This window comes from Strongyloides ratti, assembly GCF_001040885.1.
Source record: "Strongyloides ratti genome assembly S_ratti_ED321, chromosome : 2".
NCBI lineage: Eukaryota > Metazoa > Nematoda > Chromadorea > Rhabditida > Strongyloididae > Strongyloides > Strongyloides ratti.
The window spans coordinates 10,251,119-10,278,568 of NC_037308.1; the positions used below are offsets into that span (position 1 = coordinate 10,251,119).

At 20.7% G+C, this 27,450-nt stretch overlaps 8 protein-coding genes across 8 annotated transcripts; 5 read left to right on the plus strand and 3 right to left on the minus strand.

The window, feature by feature from the left end:
* Positions 1-1,166: 1,166 nt before the first annotated feature.
* On the plus strand, positions 1,167-2,508 carry SRAE_2000325900 (Astacin-like metalloendopeptidase; the record flags this gene model as incomplete). Its single annotated transcript, XM_024654431.1, has 2 exons — positions 1,167-1,226; positions 1,264-2,508. 2 exons carry the CDS (start codon positions 1,167-1,169, stop codon positions 2,506-2,508), a joined length of 1,305 nt encoding a protein of 434 aa, XP_024507803.1.
* Positions 2,509-4,074: 1,566 nt separating this feature from the next.
* Positions 4,075-5,251, minus strand: SRAE_2000326000 (Astacin-like metalloendopeptidase; the record flags this gene model as incomplete). Its single annotated transcript, XM_024654432.1, has 2 exons — positions 4,075-5,154; positions 5,192-5,251. 2 exons carry the CDS (start codon positions 5,249-5,251, stop codon positions 4,075-4,077), a joined length of 1,140 nt encoding a protein of 379 aa, XP_024507804.1.
* Positions 5,252-12,070: 6,819 nt separating this feature from the next.
* SRAE_2000326100 (Epidermal growth factor-like domain and EGF-like calcium-binding domain and Nidogen, extracellular domain and Green fluorescent protein-like domain-containing protein) lies at positions 12,071-16,186 on the plus strand (the record flags this gene model as incomplete). The annotated part of the gene is made up of 4 exons (XM_024654433.1): positions 12,071-12,208; positions 12,687-15,416; positions 15,556-15,962; positions 16,069-16,186. The coding sequence occupies 4 exons, from the start codon at positions 12,071-12,073 to the stop codon at positions 16,184-16,186; spliced, it is 3,393 nt and encodes a 1,130-aa protein (XP_024507805.1).
* Positions 16,187-17,018: 832 nt separating this feature from the next.
* Positions 17,019-20,741, plus strand: SRAE_2000326200 (Hypothetical protein; the record flags this gene model as incomplete). The annotated part of the gene is made up of 3 exons (XM_024654434.1): positions 17,019-17,089; positions 20,523-20,574; positions 20,664-20,741. 3 exons carry the CDS (start codon positions 17,019-17,021, stop codon positions 20,739-20,741), a joined length of 201 nt encoding a protein of 66 aa, XP_024507806.1.
* A 21-nt stretch (positions 20,742-20,762) lies between these two features.
* On the plus strand, positions 20,763-21,164 carry SRAE_2000326300 (Hypothetical protein; the record flags this gene model as incomplete). Its single annotated transcript, XM_024654435.1, has 1 exon — positions 20,763-21,164. The coding sequence occupies one exon, from the start codon at positions 20,763-20,765 to the stop codon at positions 21,162-21,164; it is 402 nt and encodes a 133-aa protein (XP_024507807.1).
* Positions 21,165-21,913: 749 nt separating this feature from the next.
* Positions 21,914-23,262, minus strand: SRAE_2000326400 (L-aminoadipate-semialdehyde dehydrogenase-phosphopantetheinyl transferase; the record flags this gene model as incomplete). Its single annotated transcript, XM_024654436.1, has 4 exons — positions 21,914-22,294; positions 22,340-22,780; positions 22,827-22,933; positions 23,136-23,262. 4 exons carry the CDS (start codon positions 23,260-23,262, stop codon positions 21,914-21,916), a joined length of 1,056 nt encoding a protein of 351 aa, XP_024507808.1.
* An 81-nt stretch (positions 23,263-23,343) lies between these two features.
* On the minus strand, positions 23,344-25,356 carry SRAE_2000326500 (Adiponectin receptor protein; the record flags this gene model as incomplete). Its single annotated transcript, XM_024654437.1, has 5 exons — positions 23,344-23,361; positions 23,408-23,439; positions 24,194-24,317; positions 24,360-24,706; positions 24,744-25,356. The coding sequence occupies 5 exons, from the start codon at positions 25,354-25,356 to the stop codon at positions 23,344-23,346; spliced, it is 1,134 nt and encodes a 377-aa protein (XP_024507809.1).
* Positions 25,357-27,182: 1,826 nt separating this feature from the next.
* Positions 27,183-27,386, plus strand: SRAE_2000326600 (ShKT domain-containing protein; the record flags this gene model as incomplete). Its single annotated transcript, XM_024654438.1, has 1 exon — positions 27,183-27,386. The coding sequence occupies one exon, from the start codon at positions 27,183-27,185 to the stop codon at positions 27,384-27,386; it is 204 nt and encodes a 67-aa protein (XP_024507810.1).
* Between the last annotated feature and the right edge of the window lie 64 nt (positions 27,387-27,450).

A 27,450-nucleotide genomic window follows, 5' to 3' on the forward strand; every position in this document is an offset into this window, starting at 1 on the left:
TGAATTAAATATATTATATAAAGCTCAATATAATGGGTTCTCCCATTTGAAACGTAGTTTTTAAAATGCCCGAACTTTCATCTAACCTTTTTAACTATTTAGTGAAAGATAAAAAAGTCATGCATTTTTTTTTTGATTCTACAGAATCTGCTTTATAAAATTACAAAAAAAAAGTTAGAAAAATAATCTTTTTACATCAATATTTATTGTCATTTAAAAACAATATAAGCATTATTTTTTTATATAAGATTAAAAGAGAGAAAATTCAAGAACAACAGCCTGGAATATTAAAAAACTTTTTAGAAGTAATCTTGTAACTCGAAAAACAAAATATAAGTTGTTAAAAAATTTAGGGAGGGAAATAAGAATCTTAAAAATGAAAATAATTGAAAATTAACTTGAACTGTTGATAATGACGATTTGAAGAACGTTATTAAAACAAATTCTCATCAAACAGTAAGAAAAATGTCTAAAGTCTTTCGAATATCTTAATCTAAACTTTATCTCTTTAAAAAAATTTATTTTTGTTTCTGATAGAATAAAAAAAATTGATCTTGTTAGAAACAAAATGTTCTATCCAACAATTTATATTTAAAAAATTATTTATTTTTTATTAAATTATAAGTGTTATAAATTTTTTAAAAAAATAGCTGTATTTTTTATGAATAAATTCAATATTTTCATATATACCATTTAACTTTTTTTACTATGTTTTAATTTGAATAATAATATGTACTATATTTTTATAGAATATCCATATTCAAATAAATATTTAACATAACTTCTAGTAAATGTTTGTTTAAATGATAAGTAATTCATAAATATTAACTAAAATGTAACCAAAGTAAAAAAAAAATCTAATTTTAAAAAATAATATTAGCAAAAAAAATGTGTATCTTTTGAAATCTAATAAGAATCATATTTCTATTATGGATAAAGTTGTTATTTGTTTGTACTATAAATTAACAATGATTAATATAATATTATTACTATTAAAAAATTATAGCATAGAAAATAATTTTACAAAAAAAAAAAAATTATTTTTTGTCAAAATAAAATATAAATAAAAAAATTAATATTTCGTTTTATATCATTTAAAAAAGCCTAGTTTAGAGGCATAGTTTTTTTTACACAATTCACGTAATATATTATCTTGAAAAATAAGTATGTTACTTTTTTTTCTAGTAATTGTTTTATTTAAAACTTTAAATATCATTATTGGAAATGTAAGTTAAATAAAAATATAATTTATAATTATTATAGGATATATCATTTATTTATAGCTATGAAAGACAAAAGAGAAACGTCTATAGACCTTCATTGTTTAAATGGAATTTTAGAGATACAATTAATAAATGGAAAAATAATAACAAAATGCTTAACTGGAAAAAAAAATTTAATCTAGCCAATTGGAGAAAAAAAAATTCATCTACGTTAAATAAAGAACCAAGTATGCCACAAATTACCAAAGTCAGTTCTAATTTAAATCTTAATAAAAAAAGAAATAGCATAATATATTATGTTGATTCTAAATTAAGGGTTGAAAATATTCAAACAGCCCTTAGTAGAATTGAAAAAGAAACATGTCTAAAATTTACAAGAACAAAAGATTCTAAGAAAACTGAAATAAAATATTTACCTGGTAGATATTTTGAAACAATTTTTGAAAAAAATCTTGATAATCCTTTTAAAATATACGTTCCATCCAATTCACAACATATTGGAAAAATTATTCGAGAAACGATGCATGCATTAGGTGTTGAATATGAACATAATAGAAGTGATAGAAATAATTTTATATCAGTAATTAAAAGAAATATACTTGCTAATTATAGAAAATATTTTGAAATGGTTAAAGAAAAATTTAATAAAAAATACAGTATTCCATATGACGTGAGATCAATTATGCATTTTGCATCATATGAATTTGCAAAAGGAAAACATAAAGTTTTAAATTGTAAAGATAAATTGATGAAAGAATCAATGGGTAAATCAAATTATCTTACTTTTAATGATGCCAGACAATTAAATGAAATGTACTGTTCTAATCCAAAAATCCAATATCAATCTTGTTATTTTCATGGATATCAAAATCCGAAATTTCCTAATAAATGTAAATGTCTTCCATTTCTTAGTGGTAATAGATGTGAAACTTTTATATCAAATTCAAAACGTTGTACAAAACATAACGTACATTTTATGAACAGAAGAGTAGAAGTATATGACTTCATTATGGGACCAAATTGTTCATTTATTATTAGAGGAACTCCATCAAAAAGAATTGCAGTGGATATAAAATTTACTGATATGAAATTTAAATATACATCATTATGTAGTGAGGCAAATAGTATTGAAGTTAAATATAAAAATGATTTATCCATTAGTGGAGCTTTAGTGTGTCCAAATGAAAAAAATTTTCGTGTAGTATCACAAAACAATACTATAGTAATTGTAGGAAGTAATTATAAACATGAAACAGAGTTGAGTGTTGTAGCAATAGAAGTATAAAATTAGTTTGATTATAAAAGAATTATTTAAATCATAACACTTTTCATATGTCAAAGCTGATAATTTTGCATATAAATAAAAAATTGTCTTAATTTTATAGTAAATTTTAGACTAAAAAAATTTTTTAAATAAAAATGTTATTAATTTAAATAATTTAAATTTATTAAATATTAACAATTATTGTATTTTTTTTTAAATCCTTATATTAAGTTGAATTATTTAATAATTTTTAATAAAAAACATTTTTTAAGACAGGTTTAGTTTTATTTATACTTAAACTTATTTAAAAATTAGTAAGATATCAGTTTTAAAATTGATTTAAAATATCTAATGCACATGGTAAATATAATAATGTTATTATTTAAGAAGTATCTTTCAAAAACTTTTTTTCCAATGAAAAAAATGTTAAAATATATTATGATCAATAACTTGATACAATAAATTAAATGGATTAAGTTTTGTTAAGAATGATTAAATCATTTATATATTTATAATCATTTAAGTTATATAAAACAATGATAAAATTAATACATTATTTCAAAAAATTAATTATTATAGATAAAGTAAAATTTTTATTGATTAAAATTTCTAGATTTTACACTAAATAAAAAAATAAACATATTTGTTAATTTAAAATACAACTTATTAATCAAAATTAAAGTTATTCAAGTTTAGGATTTTAACGTGAATTAAACAAAAACATACTTCAAACTTTTTTTCTAAAATATAACGTCATTTTAGCATTAAGACAATTTATTATAAGAAATTCTTATAAAATATGTAAATCAATTTGAAAAAGTTTGTTGAAAATATTTCCCTGAAATTGAAAATTTTTTTATATACTATTTTTTTATTTAACTTTAAGCACATTATTAACAATAAAAAAATCAACAGTATAAAATTTCATCAATACCCACCATATTAATAGGTTGTTTTCTATGATATTCATGATTAATTAACTTTAATTTCTAAAATTAAACATATATTAATACTGAGAGTTTACTTACTAGTATTGACATTATTATAATATCAAAATACAACAAGGATAAATTTAAACCATAGTCTTCTAACATATATCTTATGGTTTAAGTCCTGGTAATAAATATTTTAATAAAATAAAAATACAAAATCCATTCAATTGAAAAAAAAGTGTAAGATAATTTTTTATTGAATAAACTTTCTACCCATCCTAATATTTTTTTAAAAATAGATTCTGACATAAACTTTTTAAAATAAAGTATTTACACCCAACTGTTTATAATGTCTATAACAATTAAATTATTAACATATAATATTCAATAGAAGATAAAAAAAACTCCGAAGTACATCATACTGAAAGTTTTAAAATATAATTTTCATAAGTTACTGTAAAAAATTTTAAATTTATTTTATAAAATTTATTGCTACTATTATTTATCACATATCTATTACCAAATAAATTATATGATAATTTATTTCAAAAATTATTATAAAAATTTATTTATATTAAATGATTCTTGTAATAATAAACCAAATAATTAACTTACATGTAATTTTAAAGCCATTTTTATAAATTATAAAAATATTTTATGTTTGTGCGTATGCTATGTGTAATATATAATTATTTGGGATTCTACGCGTTACAATTACAATATAATTTTCTTGTGATTTTATATATAATCTTCTTCCATTTGGACAAAACAAAGTTCCACTAATAGAAAGATCATTTCTATATTTAACTTCAATACTATTATCTTCATTACATTCTATCGGCCTTTGTACTCCTTGAGTATCAAATCTTAATTCCATTACAATTCTTAATCTTGAACGTGCTCTTATAAAAAATGCACAATTTGGTCCCAACCTTAATCTTCTAGTTGCTATGATGTACAATGCTGTATACATATTTCGTTGTGTACATTGAGCGTTATTTGGTACAATATGTTCACATTGATTACCAAAAAAAAAGGGCAAACATTTACATGTTGTAGGATTTCTTGGATTTTGATATCCCTTATTACGACAAACTGGATGCCGAATTTGTAAAAATGAGCAATATTTACTATTTAAAAGTTTGGCATCATTAAAAGTAAGATATTGAGATTTACCAATGAATTGAGACATTAATTTGTCTTTAGAATGTAAAACTTTACCGGTTTTTTTTGAATATTCATAAAGTGAAAAATGCATAACTGATCTTAAGTCATATCCTATATCATATGTAATTGTAACTGTAGGATGTTTTTTTTCAAAGTATTTTCTATAATTAGAAAGTATATGTCTTGGTGAAACTGATATATACTTATTTCTGTCTCTTCTATTATGTTCATAATCAATACCAAATGCACGTAATGTTTCTCGCATAATTCTTCCAATATCATGAGCCCTCAGTGGTAAAAAAATTTTATGAGGAATTTCTTTTCCTTTACCTAAATTTGTTTCAAAATATCTACCAGGTATATATGCAAAAAGGGATTCTCTATAATTATGTGTTTGTACAAATGTTAAACATGTTTCTTTTGCAATTCTACTAAGTGCCACTTTAACTTCTGTATGATCTAACATGGGATCTACATAATACGTCAATTGTTTTTCTTTCCAAGCATATTGTGAATGTCTTAAGATTTCTCTTTTTTGTCTTTCATCATAATCGCTTAAAGATATATTCTATATAAATTAAAAAATATCTTTTTTTCAAACTTACCATCATTAGAACAATATTTGTAATTTTACAAAATATAATAAAAAAAATAAGCATTTTCATATTCCTTATTTGGAGAAATTGACTTGTCCAATTGATAATATAATAAATTTTTTAATATTACGTTTTATTAAATAACAAAATCATTACCAATACATGATTTGTATTTAAATAAAAAAAAAAATAAAAAATAAATATGGCATTATTAAAGTAAATATATTCAAATTTTTTTTTTTACATATTTCACTGCTAATCATTAAGTTTTTTTTAATATATTGTATATGTTTATTAATTACCTGTGAATAAATAACTTTTTTTTAAAATTTTTTTTTAATATATAAGAATACATTTAATTTAAAACTACAAAAATGAGTTTAACCCATAATGAAAATATCATTGTTGTTACTTTTGAATTGTTATTATTATTTTTTCTTTTTTAATATAAACCTTTTCTAAAAGTTTAATTTTACAAATAAATATTTAAAATATTTTTTAACTTAATTTTCAAATTTTGTTAATAAAAAAAAGTATAATATTTACAATGCATTTTTAAATATATAAACATAAAAAAATGTACCTTTTTATTAATTTGTTATATAATAAATATCTATTTAAATAGTATAATTTGTTATTAATTTTATATAATATATGTGTAAAACTATATTATTATAATATAGTCATTAAGTTTTTTTCAAACATTTTTATCAAAACTTTTAAGTATTTAAGTTTTTAAAATTTTTAAAAAGGTTACATCATTTTTTTAGAAAAAAAAAATTTTAAGTTATTTATTTTTAAAAAGTTTTATATATATTATTTAAGATGTCCAGAATTTTTCTATATAAAATATTTTCATTTTTAACCTTATCAGGAACGCACCAATAAACTTTAACTATAAATCTTTATAATCATAAAATATATTTTAAATAAAATTTTACTCATGAAATAAAGTTTAACTTTTTTAAAATCTATTAAAATTGTGCTACTAAAAAGCATCAATATTACCTGGTATTGATAAAATAACAACGCAATTAAAATAATTTTGGCGAAAAAAAAAATTACTAAACTAAAGGATATATCAATATTGAGGAAAGGTTTGCAAGTTATCTAATTAAATATTTACAATTTTGCTATCAAATTACTAGAAAATTTATCATGATATTATTTTTTTTTAACAAAAAAAATAATTTTTATAAATGTCTTCATTCAACTTTATATGTCATTGATCAAGAAAATTGTTAGGTATACTATGGTAATATGTTTTAATGGAGATAATATATTTAAAAAGTTTATAAATTTTGCTTTAGTTATATTTCTTATTCTTAAAAATTACAACAAACATTAGTTTTTTTTATACATTTTTAAAAATTATTCAATAAATAAAAATAATAATTGTTGTTTTAAATTGATTTAAATTTGTAAAACTTTAATATTTTTTTATTGATATATAATAATATTGTTGTCTAAAGGTGTACACAAATTATAAATTATATAATAACAATAAAATCAGAATTGTTATATTTATTTTTTTAATTGATAAAGTATATTAATTTATGATGCAATTATTATATAATTACATAAATATATTAGAACATTTAAAAGTTAGTAAATAATTTTAAAAAAGAATTATCATGAAAAATATATCCTTTACGCTAACATAATTTTATGAAAGAAAAAAGCTAAAAAATTTACAGTATATTTATATAACAATTAATATAAATCTATGATTTTCGTTGAACGAAATTTTAGTCTTAAAATTTAATTATAATAATAACCATATTATTTTAACTTTTTTTTTGTATAATTTACTAATTAAATTATTTAAAAGATTGCTTGTCAAAATAATTTTTTATATTACATTTTATTCCTTGGAACATTTATATTTAAAAATTATTAAAAAAAAATATTCATAAAAGTTAATAGAAAATATTGTAAATAGGTTTGGTAAATAATTTATAATAATAAAATAAAAAGTACTTTTTTAAGTAAGTAAAAAAAGTTTTTAACACATAATTTATATAAGATTTTTGGTGTTGGCACTTTACATCAAATGAATATATTTTCACACATATATCTAATTAACATTGAGATATCTAAAGTTTTTTTTTTCAATAAAGCATTACTAATCTATCTATTTTATGTTTATCAAAAGGAAATGTTTAATTAAAACTACAATTAAAGTAAAAATAAATTTCCTTTTCATTAACCACCACCATTATTTGTATCTTCTCATTTTTCAATTCGGCTTTTTTCTCTAATGTATTTCCTCAAATCCCATAATTACATTCCATTAATTCTTTTCATTTTTATTTGGCAATACTCACCTTACAATATCATGTCTATTGTTCTTCCTTTTCTTAATATTTTCTTTATCAAACTTGACATCAACCGGTCATTGAAAATATATACGATCCTTCTATTGTATTAGCTTTTCAAATACCTTCTTTTTACAACTCCTTTATCTGACACACATTTATTTGAACCTTTTTACACTTTAGATTTCACGCAAAGCTTCTTATTTTTTTTTTTGTAACATCAATACTTCAATTTGCAATATGGTTTAAGAAAAGATAATAATTATTTTTTCTTTTGACCTTGGTAATTTTTCAATTTTATTTACCTATTGATATTTTAATTTGTTGTACGGTCATGAATATAACGCTATCATATTGTACTTTTTTTTTTTATTCTTATAATTTAGTATTTTAAAAAAAAATTATTTTACCTCATTATTTAAAGAATATTATATCATTTACTATTTATCAATTATATAATATATTTTAACATAACTATATTTTTATGGATTTTTAAATTTATATTTATTAAATATAAATTATAATAATAATTGAATAAATTACCCTATTAAAAGGTAAATTAAGTAAGAACACCTGATATTTACCTTTAAATAACAAACTAAATCTAAGGCTGAGCAAACATTAAAATCACATATGTCTTGACATTTCTTCATAAATTAAAAATTATTCATAAAACAAATGATTACAAGAACATACATATATATATATTTATATCATTAAAAATTATACCCATATTTTGTCCTTCTCAATGTCAGCTATTTCTTTTTATTATCCAATCTTCAAAGTAAATGAAGTATCACTAATGGTATTTAATCATACCGTTTCATGTATAAATTTATTATATCAAAAAATATTAATTTCTCTCATCATTTTTAATTTTAATTTATATATAATATATTTTTTTTAACTTATAAAATAATTATTATTTTATTTTTTCTTAAAACAATTTTATCATTAAATTTCTTTTACATCATAATAACCTTTTAATTATCGTCAATGTTAAATTAAAATTTTTTTATCATTTATTTTTTTTTCCTAAAAATAACTAGACAAATTGGCAGGTGATAAAATAAATGTTTTCTTTTTTTTGTAAATTTATAGAAATTTATGAACCATAAAAATTAACTTTCTTATTTATATTAAAAACTAAATATTTGGTGTGGAGAATTTAATGGAATTTATCGTAATTCTTTTGAAAAAATATTTTTATTTTATTTTATTAATATTTTATATCATTTTGTTGGCATTAAATATATTAAAAGTGTTTTTTTTTTATAAATTTTTTACTTTTAGTTTTACCAATTATTTTTAAAATCAAATCTATAACTATATTATAAATGTCTTTATTATATATACCATAACTATATACATATATATATCTTATTGGTTGTTACCTTTAACTAATTATATTATAACAAGACTAATTTAAATATGGTTCCATAAATTGTTCAGGTACTATTGTATATCTTGGTCGGTAGGGTAAATAAAATCTTTGCCAAAACAAGAAAGCTATTGTAAAGAATATAACCTTTACTTGACCCTTCTTGACATTCCAACAAAAAAAAAAACACTGTGTGGCAATTTATGGCAATTAGGTTTTAGATTTAAACTTATATAGATGACCATCAAAGGTTTTAATATAAAATCTTATAGTATTTCTTAGAAAAAAAAATTTAATAAGTTTAAAAATAATTCTATATATTTTATATTTAAAAAAAAATGCCTTTAGTATATTTATAAAACCTGAATTTTTATATATAATTAAATATATTTAAATTTGATTGTTTAAACATCTTATTTTAATTTTAAATAAAATTAATATATTCAATTTATTTTCATTGATATAATAATTATCATATATATACAATATAATCTTGTTTCTATTTTATTTTTTTTTTATTTAAAATATACCTTATAAAGAATAATAAATAATAAGACAAAATTTTCGTTACATCTTTAAACCAGCTCATTTACTTATATTTTCCTCAATCAATTATGCTTTTCGCCTCTTCACCTTCCTTCGAAAAATTTCACCTTGATATGATTTTTTAATTCCAATAATTTTTTTTTTTTCTGAATTACCTTATCTCTTTCATATATATATATATATACTATTCATGTCAGCTTTCAATTTTAAAAAAGTTTTTTTTTTAACTGTAATTTTATTATTTGATTTTTATTATATACTTATTTTAAAGAAGATTATAATAATTCTTTTATAATTTAAATCTTCTAAGCATTTTCTTTATACTTTTATATAAAAAAAAAGAAAAGTTATTCACCTTAGGCTTGATATTTTATTATTATTTAACATTATTTTTACCGAACGAGATATATACAATAAATTTCAAGGTTAAAAATTTGTTTATTATATATTTTTATTAAAAGTTTTCTTTTTAATTCTTAACTCTTATAAATAATTATTAATCAAATTTCTTTTTTTTTAACTAAAAAGGACATTTTTATTTTAATTACTTAATATATTAATTTATTACCATTATTTTATTACTTTAAGAATTTTCTTAACACCTTAAATTTTATTAGTATTATTATATATTATCATATAAATATAAACTTTTTATTTTATTAATTATTTTATAAAATATAATAAATAGTAATATATATCACACTTATAATGTCCTTCTTTTATTTCTTAAGTAGAATTGAATTAAGATAATTTAAAAGTATGGCACTTATTTTAATTGTTTCATAATTTCGTATATGTATTTATTTATATATATATATATCATATAATAATATAATAGTTAAATAAATTATTATTTTTCTTATAAAATCTCAAGATATATAATGAAGATGATATATATATATATATAGTACATATTTATTATAGTACCTTTTAAAGATTATAATTGAAGGGATAAGCGGATGTATTAAGTGTTAAATATAACTTAAAGATAAAGGTCATTTTAAGAATTTATATACATTTATATCAAACAAATCATTGACTAATATATATATATATATTTGTGATTGATGAATAATATACTTACATTCTTTATTAATAAATACCAAAATTTTTGAAGAAGTTCATCATATGATCATTTATTATTTTTATATTAAAATATCTTTATGATTAATAATATATCTTATTATTTATAGTTTTGGTTGATAAGTTAACAATTAAAAGTGTAAAGTAGGATATATGTACAAAACTTTTTCATATATTATTTATTATATATAGTTCTTGAGTATGATAGTAGCGTGATTAATTATATAACAATCCTGATTTTTAGGCAAATTATGTCATATATTGTTTGATCTAAATACTTTTCTATTAATATGATAATAATTATTACAATATTGAAACATAATATTTGATAGATCTATTGTAATATTATCTATATTGTTTAAATCCAACTGTTTAAAAATAATAAATTCTCTTATTCTTTTCTTTCATTTACTCTATTAAATATATATACCTATATATATATTATATATATATTTTCTTCATATAATTATATTATATAGTGAAAAATATTTAATTTATATTTTACAAGATTTTACTCCCACTTCTCATTAATAATTATATAGAAGATTTATTTAATCAACTAACAATTAAATTTTAAAAATATTTTCTTATCAAATTCTAAAATATTTCATGTCCATTAAAATCCTTGTTTTTAATACTTCAAAAAGATATTATTAAAATAGTTTAAAAATTTATTCCACTTCAACATCAATTTATTTCCATTTTTATATCTACCTCGATCTCTTTTTTTTATATATATAATTTACTATATACAAATAGAAAAATATTTTTTTTTAACCATATTACAATACCCTTAAATATATTATCTCAGATATCAATTAAATCAAATATTTATAATTACAATTAATAATAAAAGTTTTATTAAAATAAAAATCCTTTCTATTATTATAATTTAAATTATTTTTTTTACAAATTTTTATATAAGTGTATTGTAATTTTAAAAAAAAAAATTATGATAACAAAGATTAAGTTATTTTTAATTTTTTTTTTATATTAGATATAAAAAATCTATCTGCTTTTTATTTTATTATTTTATCAAATAATTTTAAAAAATTTTTTGTATATATTAATGAATTTTATTAATAATAAAAGTAGAAATTTAATATCATGTACCAAGCTTAGTAAAAACAATAATTAACTTTACTTATATATTATAATTTAATTACTATAAAAATATTATGATCATTGTATTGTTAAAAAAGAATCAAATATAATAATTGTAGGCAAAAAAAAAAAATTAGTTTCTCTTTAAAAACTGGATTAATAATATACATTATTTAATATTTAATTTCTTTTTAAATATCTTTTTCTTAATGAAATAACTTTTCATTGTATTTTTTTTTTCATAAAAAAAGAAAATATTATTGTTATCGACAACCATATGATAATATTCTATTATATTTTTATTTTCATTTTTGTATGCTTATTTTATTTTTAGTAAAAAAAAAAGAAAGAAGGTAACTTCAAACATTCAATTAAAGAATGAATTTGAAGTTTAATAGTAATTGCCATTTATTTATTTTATATATTTTATTATCTAATATTTATTTGTCATTATGTATGAAAATTGATTCAGAACGTATTGCAGCTAGACTTAGAATTGAACAAGAGATTCTTAATGATAAATTAGAACAAAATAATATTAGTAGAAGTAGAAGACAATTGGGTGGTGGAAACCCGGCAGAAATTAATATTCAAGTATGTACTTTATTTAATTATTAACATTACTTATATATATTTACCTTGATATGGTATCTTTTATTTACACATAGCTAACACATCTTTTTTAAAAGTATCAAGTTAAAAATGGGGGTAAATATATAAAAAAAAGTTTATTAAAAAGATGGGTGTATTTGATCTAATAGACAAATTAAAATTTTTTTGATTAAGTTCAAGAGATCGTTACTAAATAATGTATATTTGCTTAAATAAAAACTTATTAATAGAGTAACAAAAAATTTTTTTATAATAATTCATGAGGAAATGATTTTAAGTGTTTATTATGTTATTATCTTTTTAAAAAATCACATATATCACTTTATATCAAAGAATGAGTAAAAATAAATTAGGTCAAGTAACTTTTATGTAAACTGTTGGATAAAAAGAAATAAAAATTAAGATAATATCATTGAAAGCACCTTCATGATATACTATTTTCATATTTGTATTTTTACAGGTCACAGCACCACTATTTTCAAGTCGTCTTTTTGAGTATGGTATCGATGCGGGAGATGATGAATTACCCCAACAATTAGATGCTTATAAAAAATTTTCACTTAGATATCCAATTAAATTTTATGGAAGAGAATATACAACAATTAATATTTTGGCAAATGGAGCTATTGGATTGGATGAAAATTCAAAAGTATATAAATTAAATGTTCTTCCAGGAAATATGAAACTTATTGCTCCATTTTGGAATAGAAATAATCTTTTAACTGGTGGAGCTGTATATTTTAGAGAAATTACATCTGGACGTGTTTTAGAAAGAGGACAAAGTGAAATAAGATATCAATATGATAAGTCAATTCATGTAAAATCAGCTGTTGTAATAACATGGGACCGTATGCAACCTGTTGGGGATAAAGTATTACCAGAAGAGAATACCAATACATTTCAAATGGTTATATTTAATACAGATGATGGAAGTTATGCTAATTTTGTTTATTCAAATATTGGATGGACTCAGGGTGCTGAAGCTGGTTTTAGTAATGGAAATAATCAAGATCATTTTGCATTACCAACATCAGGAACTGGAAATATTATGTATCTTGAGGAATATGGTAATACAGGAATTCCAGGTGAATGGATGTTTGAAATGGGTGATAAAAGAATTATAAGATGTAAACTTGGAATTAAAGGTAATACTTGTGATGAACAATGTCCTCCTGGAGAATGGGGTTCAGATTGTGCTAATTGTTGTCATTGTCAAACTGGAAGTTGTAATACATTAAATGGAGAATGTGCTGTTGGAATTTGTAGTGAATGTTACACTGGTCCATCATGTTCAATTAGAAAAGATAATTGTCAAAGTTTTAGTAATTTAACTTCATGTGCATCAAATGCCATTGCATTTATTGATTTAGATAAATGTGGAGAACCTCAACAAAATTGTAAATGTATGTCTGGATATGAAGGTGATGGATATCATGTATGTACAGATATCAATGAATGTAATGATCCAAAAGTTTGTCATGAAGATGCTATATGTACAAATACTCCAGGAAAATATTTTTGTCAATGTAAGGATGGATACATTGGTGATGGAATAACAACATGTGAAAGTAATTTTCTTTACAAAGATACAACTGGTAGTGTTCAAGAACTTCATAAATCAAAGAATTCTAAAATAACTTGGCAATTAAGAAATCCATTAGTTATTTTTGGTATTCTTAAGAAAGACATTCTTATAACATCAACTGGTTTAATTTCTTTAGTAAAAAATCCTTCTCAAATAGATATTTCTAAATATTTTAATGAAAATAGTCATTTAGAAAATTTGGATGGTCAAATAATTGCACCATTTTATGCTCCGATTGATTTATCCAAAAACGGTCGTGTAACAATTTCTGAAACTAATGACCCAAATTTATTAAAAAGAGCAACTAGAACTGTAGCTGATAACATACCAAATAATGAAAGTTTTATGGCAACTAGCTTATTTATTGTTACTTATCGTGATGTTACCTCATTCTTTAATCCATCACTTAAAAATTCTTTTCAAATTGTATTAATTGGAGGAAGATCTAGAAATGGAGATGATGTTACATATGCTCATATATTATATAAAGATATTTCATGGAGTGAAAATGCTGAAGCTGGTATTATTTCAAGTGAAAAAGATTCTTTTGTTCTTCTTCCAGGTTCTGGTGTTGATAGATTAGATCAACTTGTTTCTACTTCAAATATCAACCTTCCTGGAGAATGGGTTTATAAAATTGATAAACATCAAATATCAAGTTGTTTAAAGAATACTCTTCAACCACCTTATTGTGATAAAGTATTACATCAAAATAAAAATATTCCATTAAGAGTAGAAAATTCTAATACTTTCAAAAGTCTCTCAACAAATCCCACACCATTAAAAGTAACAGATACTTCTGAAGAAACTACAAAAGAAGAGGAAGATGACTTGGATACAGATTCATCTGTTGTTACTTTCCCACCATTCTTAACAGTTATTCCTCAAATAATGGTTTCCTCAGAAAAACCTAAATTGTCAATTAATAAAAATTCTCAAGTAATAGAAATTTTAAATCCTGTTCAAAAAATTGTTCCAGATACAAATTTTATTACTAGTGAAAAGTCAACGAAAAAAGTACTTTCAACATCATTGCCTCAAAAGACTACTGTTACTTTAACATCAACAATTCCTACAGAAGAAAGTACTACAACTCATTCCTCAATTATTAAATCTAAACCAACTGAAACACTTTTTGCCAATGATGATGGTAGTCATATTACACAAGGAAAACCAATTTATATATTTACTACAGCTCGTCCACTTCCAACAAAAACTACTAATATTAATTCATTAAGAACAACACTTTTACCATCTATATCAAAATCATCTTCACAATCAAAAAATGCTCAATTTGATATTACAAAAAGTAATAAAGAAAGTACTAATTCATCATTCTTCTTTATATTTACCGTATCTGGAGTTATTGCACTTTGGCTTCTTATTGTTATTATTATGGGAATTGTTATATGTTGTAAGAAACGTAAGAGTCAAGTTGGATTTGCTACAATATATGGACCAGCATATCATGTACACCCAATTACTAATACTTTAAGTGCCCCTTATGGAATGGTAAGAAAAAATTCAACAACAGGTTATGATGACTATGAAGATGGTGTTGATAAACAAGCTAGATTATCAAATGAGTTTTCTTCATATAATCAAGTAAGTTTTAATTAAAAAAAATTATTTTTGTTTGATTTTTCATACACCTATATGTCTATGTGGTTTTTTTTATAACAAATTTTACACTTTTTTTTTGTATTTTTAATCTTATGTGTGTTTTGCCTAAAATAAATTTTAGACTACTGGAAGAATTTCTTTATATGGATCTCATTGGAATCTTCCAACACCTTTAGCTGGTGCTCATATTGGTCCAGCTGCATTTATTAATCCAAATATTCGCTTCCATGAAGCTTTACATCATCATAATAATATAGTTATTCCATCTAGTGGTGGATATAACTATTCTGTTAATTCACATGCTACAACATTAAGTATGGGAAAAAATTTTGATGGAGTAAGAAAACTTGGAAATTTAAATGGAATGAAAAATCAACAAATGATTAATGGACATGGTGGAAGTTTAAATACAGATTCTACAATATCTGATTCAATATCATCAACTCCACCACTTATAAATGATACTAATCAAAGAATGTCTCCAAAAATACTTACTGCAACTTCAATGGAACCAGCAAATACTAAGGTGTTTAGTAATACTAACAGTTTTATTTTTTGTTTTATGTTGTTTGTGTTATGCTTTCTTCTCTTTTTAAATATCTTTATTTACAAAAACTAATTTATTTTTTTTTAGACTTCACCAAACCAAAGATACTCACAAGGAACAAGTGGATTCATTAATTCCAGATATTAAAAGAAATATTCAAACTTCATCAACAAAGACTTCATATTTTCGTGAAAATCTCATTTAACAAAAACAGATGAAAATAATTAATTTCAAGGAATAATAATTTTTTTATGACGAATAATATTTTTACACAACCTTTCGGGTGCCATCCTTTTAAATATTTCATTATTGTTTTTTTTATAATATATAAATAAATTTTAACTTAACTATAAATATTTATATTTTTAATGAAATTATTAATATTAAAATTCAATTTTTTGTTTTTTTTTTGTAGATTCTAGCTATAGCAACATATTTATATATTTTTATGGAAAAAAATTTTTTGTCTAACAATTTTATAATAAAATTTTAACTCATTTTTTATTTAATAATTTAATAGTTGGATAAAAATTATTTGCTGTTAATCATTTATATTTTAACTATAAATATTGAAATTTGATTATTTTTTCAAATCAAAAACTGATAATATTCAAAATTCATCCCGTCTCAAAGGCTATCGAATGACTATAGTAGCATATTCAAATTCCAAAAAAGATTGTTTCTTTGTCACATTTTAGAGGTAAAATCAGAAATCTAGAAACACTTTTAGCCAAATTTTATATCTCTGAAAATATTAATGTTATAGCTGTGAAAATTAATATTCTAGACCTACTTTTGAATAGAAATTGAATGAAACTAGTCCCATCTTCATAGGATAAGTATTTTCTGAGATACTGAAAAGTCGGGTACAATGAATATTTTAGAAAAATTTCCGCCTTTGGTCATATCTCGCTTCATAATGAAGATAATAACAATCAGATTTCTGCAATCGACTTCAAATGAATTTTCAAGTGGGGGCCACCTTCAAAATATTTTTATATCTTTAAACACTTTCGAGATATAAAAAAATGGTGACAATGGATTACGCGCAAAAAAGTACCAAGCTCAGTATTTCAAAAACGGTTAAAAATTTAAAAATATTTTCAACGTAGGGTATACATTAAATTGCGAAAGAAGCACAGCGCATCTAGTTTCATGGTTCTGTGACTTCATAAACTTAAGTTATCGTTAGATTCTTAAAACTTTTTTTTATACATATTTCTTATCATAACTTCATTTTTATAAGTCCTATAAAGATAAGAATAGGCTTAATGAATTTCTCGTAAAAAATTGATCTAGAAAAAAGTATTTATTTTAAACATTTACAATATAATCATGGAAGTCGAGATTTGCAAAAAAATATTCTTCAATTTCGCTTTTCAACTTTGAATTCTTATAACTCCTGAAGTTTCAATTTTCTAATATTGTTGATTATATTCAAAATTCATCTCATTTCAAGGGCTATCGAATGACTATGGTGGCATATTCAAATTCCAAAAAAATTTGTTTTTTTTATTTTTATTAAATCAACATTATAATTTTTAAAAAAATTATACATTTGTATAATATTCAAATATTTAAAAAAAATTTCATGCCCGTCAGTGACTCTAAAATCAAGCCTGTGAAAAGTTGTCAAAATCGTTGCTTTCATAGTATAAATAAAAACTTCAACGATAAAAACTTTTTACAAAAATGAACGGTTGAACTTCAGACCTGGTGTCCCCTGTTGTACTTCCATCTACCCATCTTGGCTTCTTCTATTTCCACTATGATGCCTTCTCCGCCGATAACAAAATCTTCGCTTTCCAAAGCATCCGCTACATGTAGGACAATCCATTTTCCTTTTAATTATTTTCTCATCTTGGAGAAACTCGAAAGATGCTTTCTCGTCGCAGAAAATGTTTTTTAAAGATTTCATTGATGGAATTGAAGCCATCTTAGATTCGTTGTTTTGATTGAAATTTAGAATTGAATACTCCTTCCTTTTTTTTTGAAAACTACGTTAAAAGCATTTTTTCTTATCAGATTGGTATATTTATCATTTCTCAATACTACTTTATAAAAAAAATTTTTTTTCTATTTTTTTCTTATAATTTTTTGTTTTTAGTGTAAAAAATTTTTTTTTTCTGATCCCCCATGTTTTTTCATATTAGAAAAGTAAAAAAAATTGAAAAAAAGTTCATTTAAAAAAGTTATTTGAAGTGTCTCCAACTTTAAAATAGATCCATTTTTAATATATAGAAAATTGGATTCCAAAATTTGAGAGATAAAATAAAATAAAGTAACAATTGTTATCAAATTTCTAGCTTTTATATATAGTAATTAAAAAGAAAGAACAAAGTATTTTAACTAAAAAGATCATAAATCCCAAGAGTTCATTAAATAAAGTTAAATGATAACAATGATATAATATCACAGGGTTATATTATTATAAAATAGAATAGAAAAGAGATTAAAAAAAGTGATAAAAACTAAAAATTATTTAACTATATCTATGAAATTATTTGGTACAAATCAAATATCAAATATCATTTACATTTTCTTTACTTATTTTTCACCAAAAAATTCAAATATCAATTATCTTTTTTTCATTTATTTTATTCGTTTTTCAATAAAAAAAAATCAAATATCAAATACTTTTTTTCATTACTATTAATTAATAATATTTTAAGAATTGACATTAAAAATATATTTATTTTTATTAATTTATAATATTTTTTACAATTTATTATGTAATCTTTGAATATGCAAAAAAAACCAAAAAAGGGTGAGGCCTAGTAGAAAAGTACTGTTAATTCTTTTTAGTTAAAATAACAATTTGTAATTATTTAATTTAAATGACAAAATATAAATAAGAAAATTTTTTTTTCTCTTTTTTTCTTATAATTTTTTGTTCCTTAATGTAAAAAAAATTTTTTTCAGAATTTAAAATTTTTTTTCTGATCCCCCATGTTTTTTTATGTTAGAAAAAGTAAAAAAAATTGATAAAAAATTTTATTTAAAAAAGTTATTTGAGTGGTCTCCAACTTTAAAATAGATCCTTAGTTTTGATTTAATAAGTTTGCTAAAATTCATGATCAAATATCAATTTCTAAATCATTTTACCTTTTTTTTTTTATTACTTTTTAAGAAAAAATACTTTTTTTTGATAAAAATAAGTTGTTTTTTTTAATGATTTTATAATAAGATTTAAAAAAGTTTTATTTATGTGATAAAAAAATTTTTTTTTTGTCTTTTTTCCTATTTTTTTCTTGTAATTTTTTGTTTTTTAGTGTAGAAAAAAAATCTTTTTTTATCTGATTCCCCATGTTTTTTTATGTCAGAAAACTAAGAAAATTTGAAAAAAAATTTTATTTAAAAAAGTTATTTTAGAGGACACCAGATCTAAAAGAAATCCAAATGAACATTTATTTTTTATTGTAATAGGTATCTACAATAGAAGTATCAAATAATGCTTAACAAGCATAGGATAATAATATATTTAAACTATTCAATTATTAACATTTTTTATTAAACATTTAATTTTACTTAGTTGTTTATTTAAATTTTCTCCGTCTACGTAATAAAATTTACAGGATAAAAAAGGTATAATTTGTAGAATCAGTTCCCCATAAAAGCCTCACGATGCTGGTATTTTATGAACCAATGTTTATTTTTGTATAAAAAAAATAAACATTTATAAAATTATATAATAAATGTTGGAAAAATAATTGCACCACAATTTTTTTGTTTTACTTATTTTTTCCATCTTAAAAAAATTCAATAAATTTTTGTTAATTATTTTTATGTTTCAATCATTTTTTATCATAAAGTTGTAAATGATATATCAATCTTTATAAGATAATAAAAAAAGATTATTTCTGTCCAATTTTGTAAAATATTATGTGATAGTATCATTAATTTAATTAATATTTGCTTTTGTTAGTATTATAGTTTTCAAATAGTTATTATTTGTTGTAAGCAAAATAAATATTGAATTATAATTAAATTATAATTTATAAAAAAAAAACGTGTTTTTTTCCAGTTTTTAACTTATTTTCTTGATCATTAACTTTGAATGTTTCTTTAGTAAACATAAAACTCTAATAGATTGGTAGATAAATGTTTATACCCGAAATTGATATTCTTCGATAAAAAAAGTTTTATCATTTACTACTTCAAAAATTTAGTATAAAATAATAAAAATGTAAATTTAAAAACATCTAAATCATTTTATTTTTTTTATTTCAAGTTTATTATTTTATTAATTATAAAAACCATTTTTAATATTAAATTTATACTACATTATTGATTGTTTATTTTTATATTATTGACAAATAGGCGCTATATCAAAATTATAAAACGCAGACAACAAGAGAGACTAGTAGTTTAGCATTTTATTGAACATCTTTTAATCCAAAAACTCACTTCATATTCTAGTTGTAGGTTAAATTACTCTGCGAGAAAAAAGCACAGTTGGAAATCTAGGCCACTAAGTTACATTCTTATCGAATGCACATAGTTTGCATTGATATTTTTGTAAACGTTATTAGTTAATTTAGTTTTAAGATAGTAAAAATTATTTTATATTTAATATTTTTATTACAAATTGAGGTAAATAAATTTAAATATATTTAATACCATCAAATATAATAAATTTTATTTTTATTTTTTATTTGCTTCGTTTAATATTTTTTTTTTAGTTTCCACATATCTTTAAGTTTTTTATTATTATTATTTTATATAAATTATTAAATAATAATTATATTAAAATAATATAGACTCTAAAAAAATTATTTTAAATGCCGTCTACAATTTTATCAAATATATCCAATATCGATGGAATGAGAGAAAATTCTAAAAAAAGTGGAATAAAATCTTCGACAAAGCAGAAAAAACAAAAAAAAAATTCTCAATCTAAAACAGTTACGTCAAATGAGGATAAAAAGAAAGCTTTGAAGAGATATTTTAGAAAAAAAGTTTACAGACCAATAATAATTAGAAGAATATTATCAAGCAAAGTTGTTAAAAAGAGAATAATATTTACTTACAATGATGATAAAGGAAATATAATGCAGGGAATCATGGAAGATTTAATAGAAAATGAACAGTATGCGAATCTTGTTTTTGAGTTTCTTAACAGAAGACGTGGTTCACTTACAACTCATTTTGAATGTGGTTTATACGATGACATGAACGGTTGAATTTTTTTTATATACTTTTTTTGTAAATAATAAACGAGCAATGTTTTGGCTAGTTTTATATGTTACTAAATATATATTAATGATTTTATATTTTTTAAAATAAAATGTTTATTTATAAGTATTTTTAAATTTTTTTGTAACTTGAAAATTAAAATCTTGAAAATACCTTAAATTCATAGTAAATATTTTTTAGATTATATCTCAAAAATAAAATATCTGTTTCTAACAATAGTTATTTCATTTTAAAGAGTACCTAAAATTCATAAAATACCACTTTGTCATTAAATTGGAATAATTACTTTGAAAAATATAACTTATTTCCTTACTAATAAGATGATTATTTGAAATAAAAAAGTTATAAAAATGTTATAGTAATCAAAATGTAAATAAAACATTTTCCATAGTGATATATTTATTTATTTTCAAAAGTGTGATCTTTAAAAATTTTTATACCTAAACTTCTTAATTAATATTTACAAAAAAATTAACATTAAAAGTTTTTTCAACTTTAAACTATTCTTAGACTCAATTTTACTTAAATAAACTTTTTGTAGCAAATACTAACTCTACACCTTTTTTTGTTATATTTTAATAAAAACGTAGTTAGTGGAAAAAAATGATTATGCTTTTTATTATTAGTGGATTTTTTTTATAAAAGTTTATTAACATTATCAAAAAAATTTTTCGCATCATATACTTTGTTTATAAGTAGTTATAATTAAAATATTAAATTTTACAAAAAATCTTGTTTAAAATGTTTTTTTAGGCTTTTTCATAAATTCTTCATATTCTAAATTCTCATTTCCATGAAGAGGGTTTAAGATTTTGGCATCTTGAAGTAAAAAGTCAAAGTTAACTTTTGAAAAAAATATTTTTGCCTCTTTGTCTTTATAGAAATTACATTTTTTAGGAAGTTTTGAATCATAACACACAGCAACTGAGTGATTAGAATCAATAAAACTTTCTTCAAACTGAAAATTAGGTTCATTTTTTCCATCAACATTAACTTTAGTTGATTTTATAAATGATCCGGGTCGATAACGGTCAGATGTATTAATTTGAAAATCAATTGTCGTTAAATCATTAATCATTCCCTGTCCGGTAGCTTTTAGAATTGATTCTTTAAGACACTAGATATTTATACATTATTTGCAAAAAAAATTTAATGTACTTACCCAAATTCGGTAAAAAACTGTCATCTTCATAGCATCTGTAGGTTGTGTTTTCATTAAGCTTAACTCATTTGGTGAAGCTGATTTAGACATTGAATTTATATATTCATCGGCAGTTTTGTTATTTCTTGATATGTCAAGTCTCATGCAATCAACACCAACATTTGGAGAACATGAACTTGCAAAAGCTACATAATCTCCTTGATGAGAAATATTCATACCAAAATTAGTATTAGGTGGAAAAGATAAAAATGGTTTACCACGTTCCGTTCTATCAAATTTAATTTCATCCCAACTTGTACCAGTAATTTTTTTAGCCATTTGACGAAGAATTAATTTTCCTGCCAAAGATGCTAAAGAATCTTCTCGATAACGGAAACGACATATTTTTTCAAATTCTTCTTTTGTAACAGCTTGTATTCCAAGTTTAAAATTTTTTTCAAACTAAAAAATAATAAATAATTAGACTATTATTAAATTAATAACATACATTTGGAGAAGAAATGGCATTGGACAGGGAGAAAGCATATCTATGACAAAGGCAATTATTAGAATTATAAGGTGTATCCATTACTTTATTATTAAAATTATAACACTCTAAAAATATAAAATAAAATTTAATATGATGACATGGAAGAAAAGAGATAACTATAATTGTGACCTTCCATCAATATTTTAATGTAAAGATCTATGTTATAATATTAAAATAAAGCTTTATCACTACCAAAACATATTTAAAAGTAAAAAATATTTTTGTATTTTTAGTAATAGTAAAATGATAATAAATAATTGCACCTACTTTTGATATGACCACTGAAATATCTTTTTAGAAATGTCAAAGATTTGGTTTGCCCTTGAAATAAATTTTCATTAAATAGTAATTTAAATATGCCAATTTTTGTTTGTAATTTTCTTGTAAATATCATATCTGATAAGATAATACTATTAATTCTTGTAATTAATAATAAATTATTGGTTATTTTTGATATTTTTTTAATTTAAAATATCTAACACTTTAATAACAACTAATAAATCAATAAAAAATTTAAGAGGATCATGATAAACATTTACCTTATAAGTATTTTTATTAAATTCTAATAATACTATAACTTATTTATACAGTGAATAAAGAAAATTATTATAATTTCTTGTAACGTTATTATTTGAAAAGTATGTACAATTATAAACTTTTTATTTTTATTGAAATAAGATTAGTCTACTTTTTTTATTAAAACTTTATCTGGAATTATTTTATATTCAAAATAATATTAGAAATTATTAAATCATTTTTAGACTTTGTTTTTTTTTTTAACTTTTTACAACAATTGGACAATTCTTAAAAAGTTTTTATAGAATTTTATATAAAAGTTATAAATATTAAATCATATATAACTTAAAGTAAAAATAGAAACTTTTCAAAATGAATATAGTAATTTTGTAATATCTAGTTTAGAGGAAATTGATTACTGAGTAAAATTTAAATAATTTATAAGTTTATTAAGTAATATTCAAATTTTAAATGTGAATAAAATCAAAAAAAAATAAACCATTTTTAAAATTAAGCTTTAATTTATTAAAATTATTTATAAGAATATTATTAAACATCTATAAAAAGTTAAAAACTATGTATTTAAAAGGTAAATTTTAAATTAATCAAAGATTTAAAAAATATTCTGATAACGTAATAAGTTTATGATCAAGAGTAAATAATGACGAGAATATAAAATGTATTAATAATATTAAAAAAAAATTTTTTTTAGTGTAATTAATGATGAAAACAAATTTTACGTTCACTTTTTTATAAGTATTTCAAATTTTAATATTTTCCAAACCATTTTTTCCATAAAGTTAATCCACTTTCAATTGCCTGTTCCTCACATGATCCTGAACTAATTTTATTAACAGTAACTCTTGAAATTCCATAAAAATGCAAGGATGCTGCTATTACAACAAAAATATGAAAAAATTGATGTGAATGAAACTAAAAATTTTATTTATATATATTTATATATATTTAACTTACCAAGTAATCAAATTTACCCATACAAAATCTTTCAGGAATTCTTAAAGCATATTGGAGAGCTCCAATTACATACAAAGAACCCATAATAATATTCCATTTTAATAATTCTTTTTCAACAATTATATCCCAACTTTCAATTAAAAGTAAATGAATTCCAGGAAATATGGCACTAAGTCCCATAGTCAAAAAAATACCAGCTCTAAGTGGTCTAAATCGAGGTTGAGCAAATTTATCAAATAATGATACGATAACTGCTAATATTCCTATAACAGTAATCATTGAAATATAAATTATAACTAAATGAGGTTGACATTCAAAAACAAAATATATCCATGGTATAAATGATCCTAGAAAAAAATTGAAAATGTATTCATCATAACATACCTATTATTAATAAAGCAATTCCAGAATAATCTAATTTTGAAAATATTGCACCAAATTTTTGAGATTTAAAGAAAAATAAATGAAATGCGGCTGAACATGTCATACACATAATTGAACCTAAAAAAAAAGGAAGAAAAATCCATTTAACATTTGCTGGAACTAAATTATTTGGTCTAGACATCACCCATATACATGCACTAAAAAACATTATAGATCCAACTAAATGTGTCCAAATGTTAATAGTTTCATTGTGAAATTGAATAAGTGAAAAAAAAACATATTTTATTGAATCTGATGGAGCACGATATCCACTGCGAATAAATTGATTGTCTTTCAACCAATCAGGTAAATTTTCAAAATTAATTAATTTAGGAAAAAAATTAAATATATTTCTTATTTTTTTTTGTGTCTCTGATCTGAAAACATCAATTGTCTCTTCTTGTATACTTCCTTCAAAATCATAATCAAGTGTACTAATTGAAGAAGCTAACGACACTGTATCTTCCTGTACATTAAATATATTATTACTTTCTTCTAATGTTCTATTTGAATGATTGTTATCATCTAAAGATACAATAGTAGTTAGTGTCTCACAACTTGAATGTCTTAACATTATAAAAAGATAATCTTTGATGATATTATTTATTTTCGTTTTATAATAATGAAATATTTTGTATAAATAATTTTGAATTCAAAATTAATTCTATTAATAAAATTAATTGTTAATAAAAACAAAAATAAAAAAAATTTATTTAAATTTTTTATTAACGATCAATATAATATTAATAAAAAAGAAAAAAGAAAGTGACCAGTAGATTACATTTCAAATGATCGATGCAATTGTATTAAAAATATTTATATGATAGTGTCACCTTGTTTTATGTATTGTACATATGTCTGATAAAAAAAAGGAGGCTAATATATTTTTGATTGATATAAATACTATTCAATTGTTTTATATATTTTTATAGTTAAAAGTCTTGCTTGAAAAATAATATTTTGTATTATAAAATCTTGTGACAAATTAAATAAGTTAACATATGATTACTTTATAAAATAAATGAAGTAATTTAATGTTTAAAATAATATACCATGTCTACAAATTATTATAAACATTATGAAAATAAAATTAATCAATTATTTATAAATAAAAATTTTATTCTTTATAAATCAAGTTTTATTATTGTTAGATATAAATAAGTTTAAATATTTTAAATTAATTTTTTTTTATCAATCTTGAAATATATAAAATATAATCATTTATTTAATCAACTTTGTTTACACTAGGGAAGCATTATATACATTAAAACTTCTCAATTTTTACACAATAAAATAATGTTCTCTATAGAAAATCGGCAAAATGCCTGAAACTTTATTGATAAAAAAACCATTTATGATATTTAAAAAAAAGATTATGTAATTTTTAGTTATTAAAAATTAGTTGTTGTATTTTTAATATTTTTTATCATTACTTTTGCTTATTTCAAGAAGCTTAAAAGTTTTGTTCTGATATAGGAATTAATTTCTTAACAAATAAACAACTATGAAAGAAAGAATCAAACAAAGTTGTCACGAAAGTATGATGCAGGAAAAAGATGTGAATATTGTACTTGATAAAAAAATTTTTTTTTTAACAATTAATAAATGCTTTTGTTAAATTTCTTTTGTCTTTGAATATGAAAAAAAAAAAAGATTATTCAATTATTTTAAAATGTTCTGTAAATAATTTTTTATAATACTGAATTGGTCTCTTTTTTTTTAATTTTATTATTGTTTTTCTTTTTAAGCATTACCATGACTTTTTTCTTAGCTTTATTATAATTTTAAATTTAAAAGTTAAAGCTTTTGTTAAAATTTTTTTTAACATCATTATGAAAAAAAGGCATATGTATTACCATAAACGATATCTTAAAAGAAAGTTTCAACTTATGTTTTGAAAGCTAAACTATTGTCACCTTTGTTAAAAAAAACATTCTCATCAAGACATTTTTTTTAAAAGATAATTCACTTTTTCTTACATCTGTCATTTTTTTTGATAATACTTCAATTGTAGTATCTTTAAAATTATTTTCAAAATTTTTTTTTTAAAATAAAATCAAGTGTTTTATTTTTTTTTAGATAAAAATAGCTTAAGATACTATTAAGTTTTTTTTTTATTGATGAATGATAAAATACATGAGATATAGTATTTGTTTATTAACATTATGTAAACTACTAAAACATTGTTAATACTTGAACTTTTAGATTTTTACAATTTAAAAGAAAATTTTTTTTATCAGTTGATAAAATATTTAAAACTCTATTTAAAAGAAAATTTCTTTTATAATATTATAAAATTTTATTTTAACAGATGTAGTAAATGAAAAAATTTTATGTTAAAGTGTAAATATTAAACTATATAAAATAGATTTAAATATATTATTTTTATTATAAAAAAAAATGAAATTAATTTCATTATTTTCACTATTTTTAGTACTTTCTATAATGAATGTTGCATTATCTCAGAATGCTGATACTGATGATGCTAAAGTTTGTAATGATATAGCAATTGATTGCCTTGCTAAGAAAAATCTTTGCAAAAATGCGGCATACAAGAATCTTATGGCAAGACAGTGTAAAAGTACATGTGGATATTGTACTTAAAAAAAATTGTTTTATTTTTTTAACAGTTAATAAAAATATTTTCATTTAACTTATTTTAAATTTA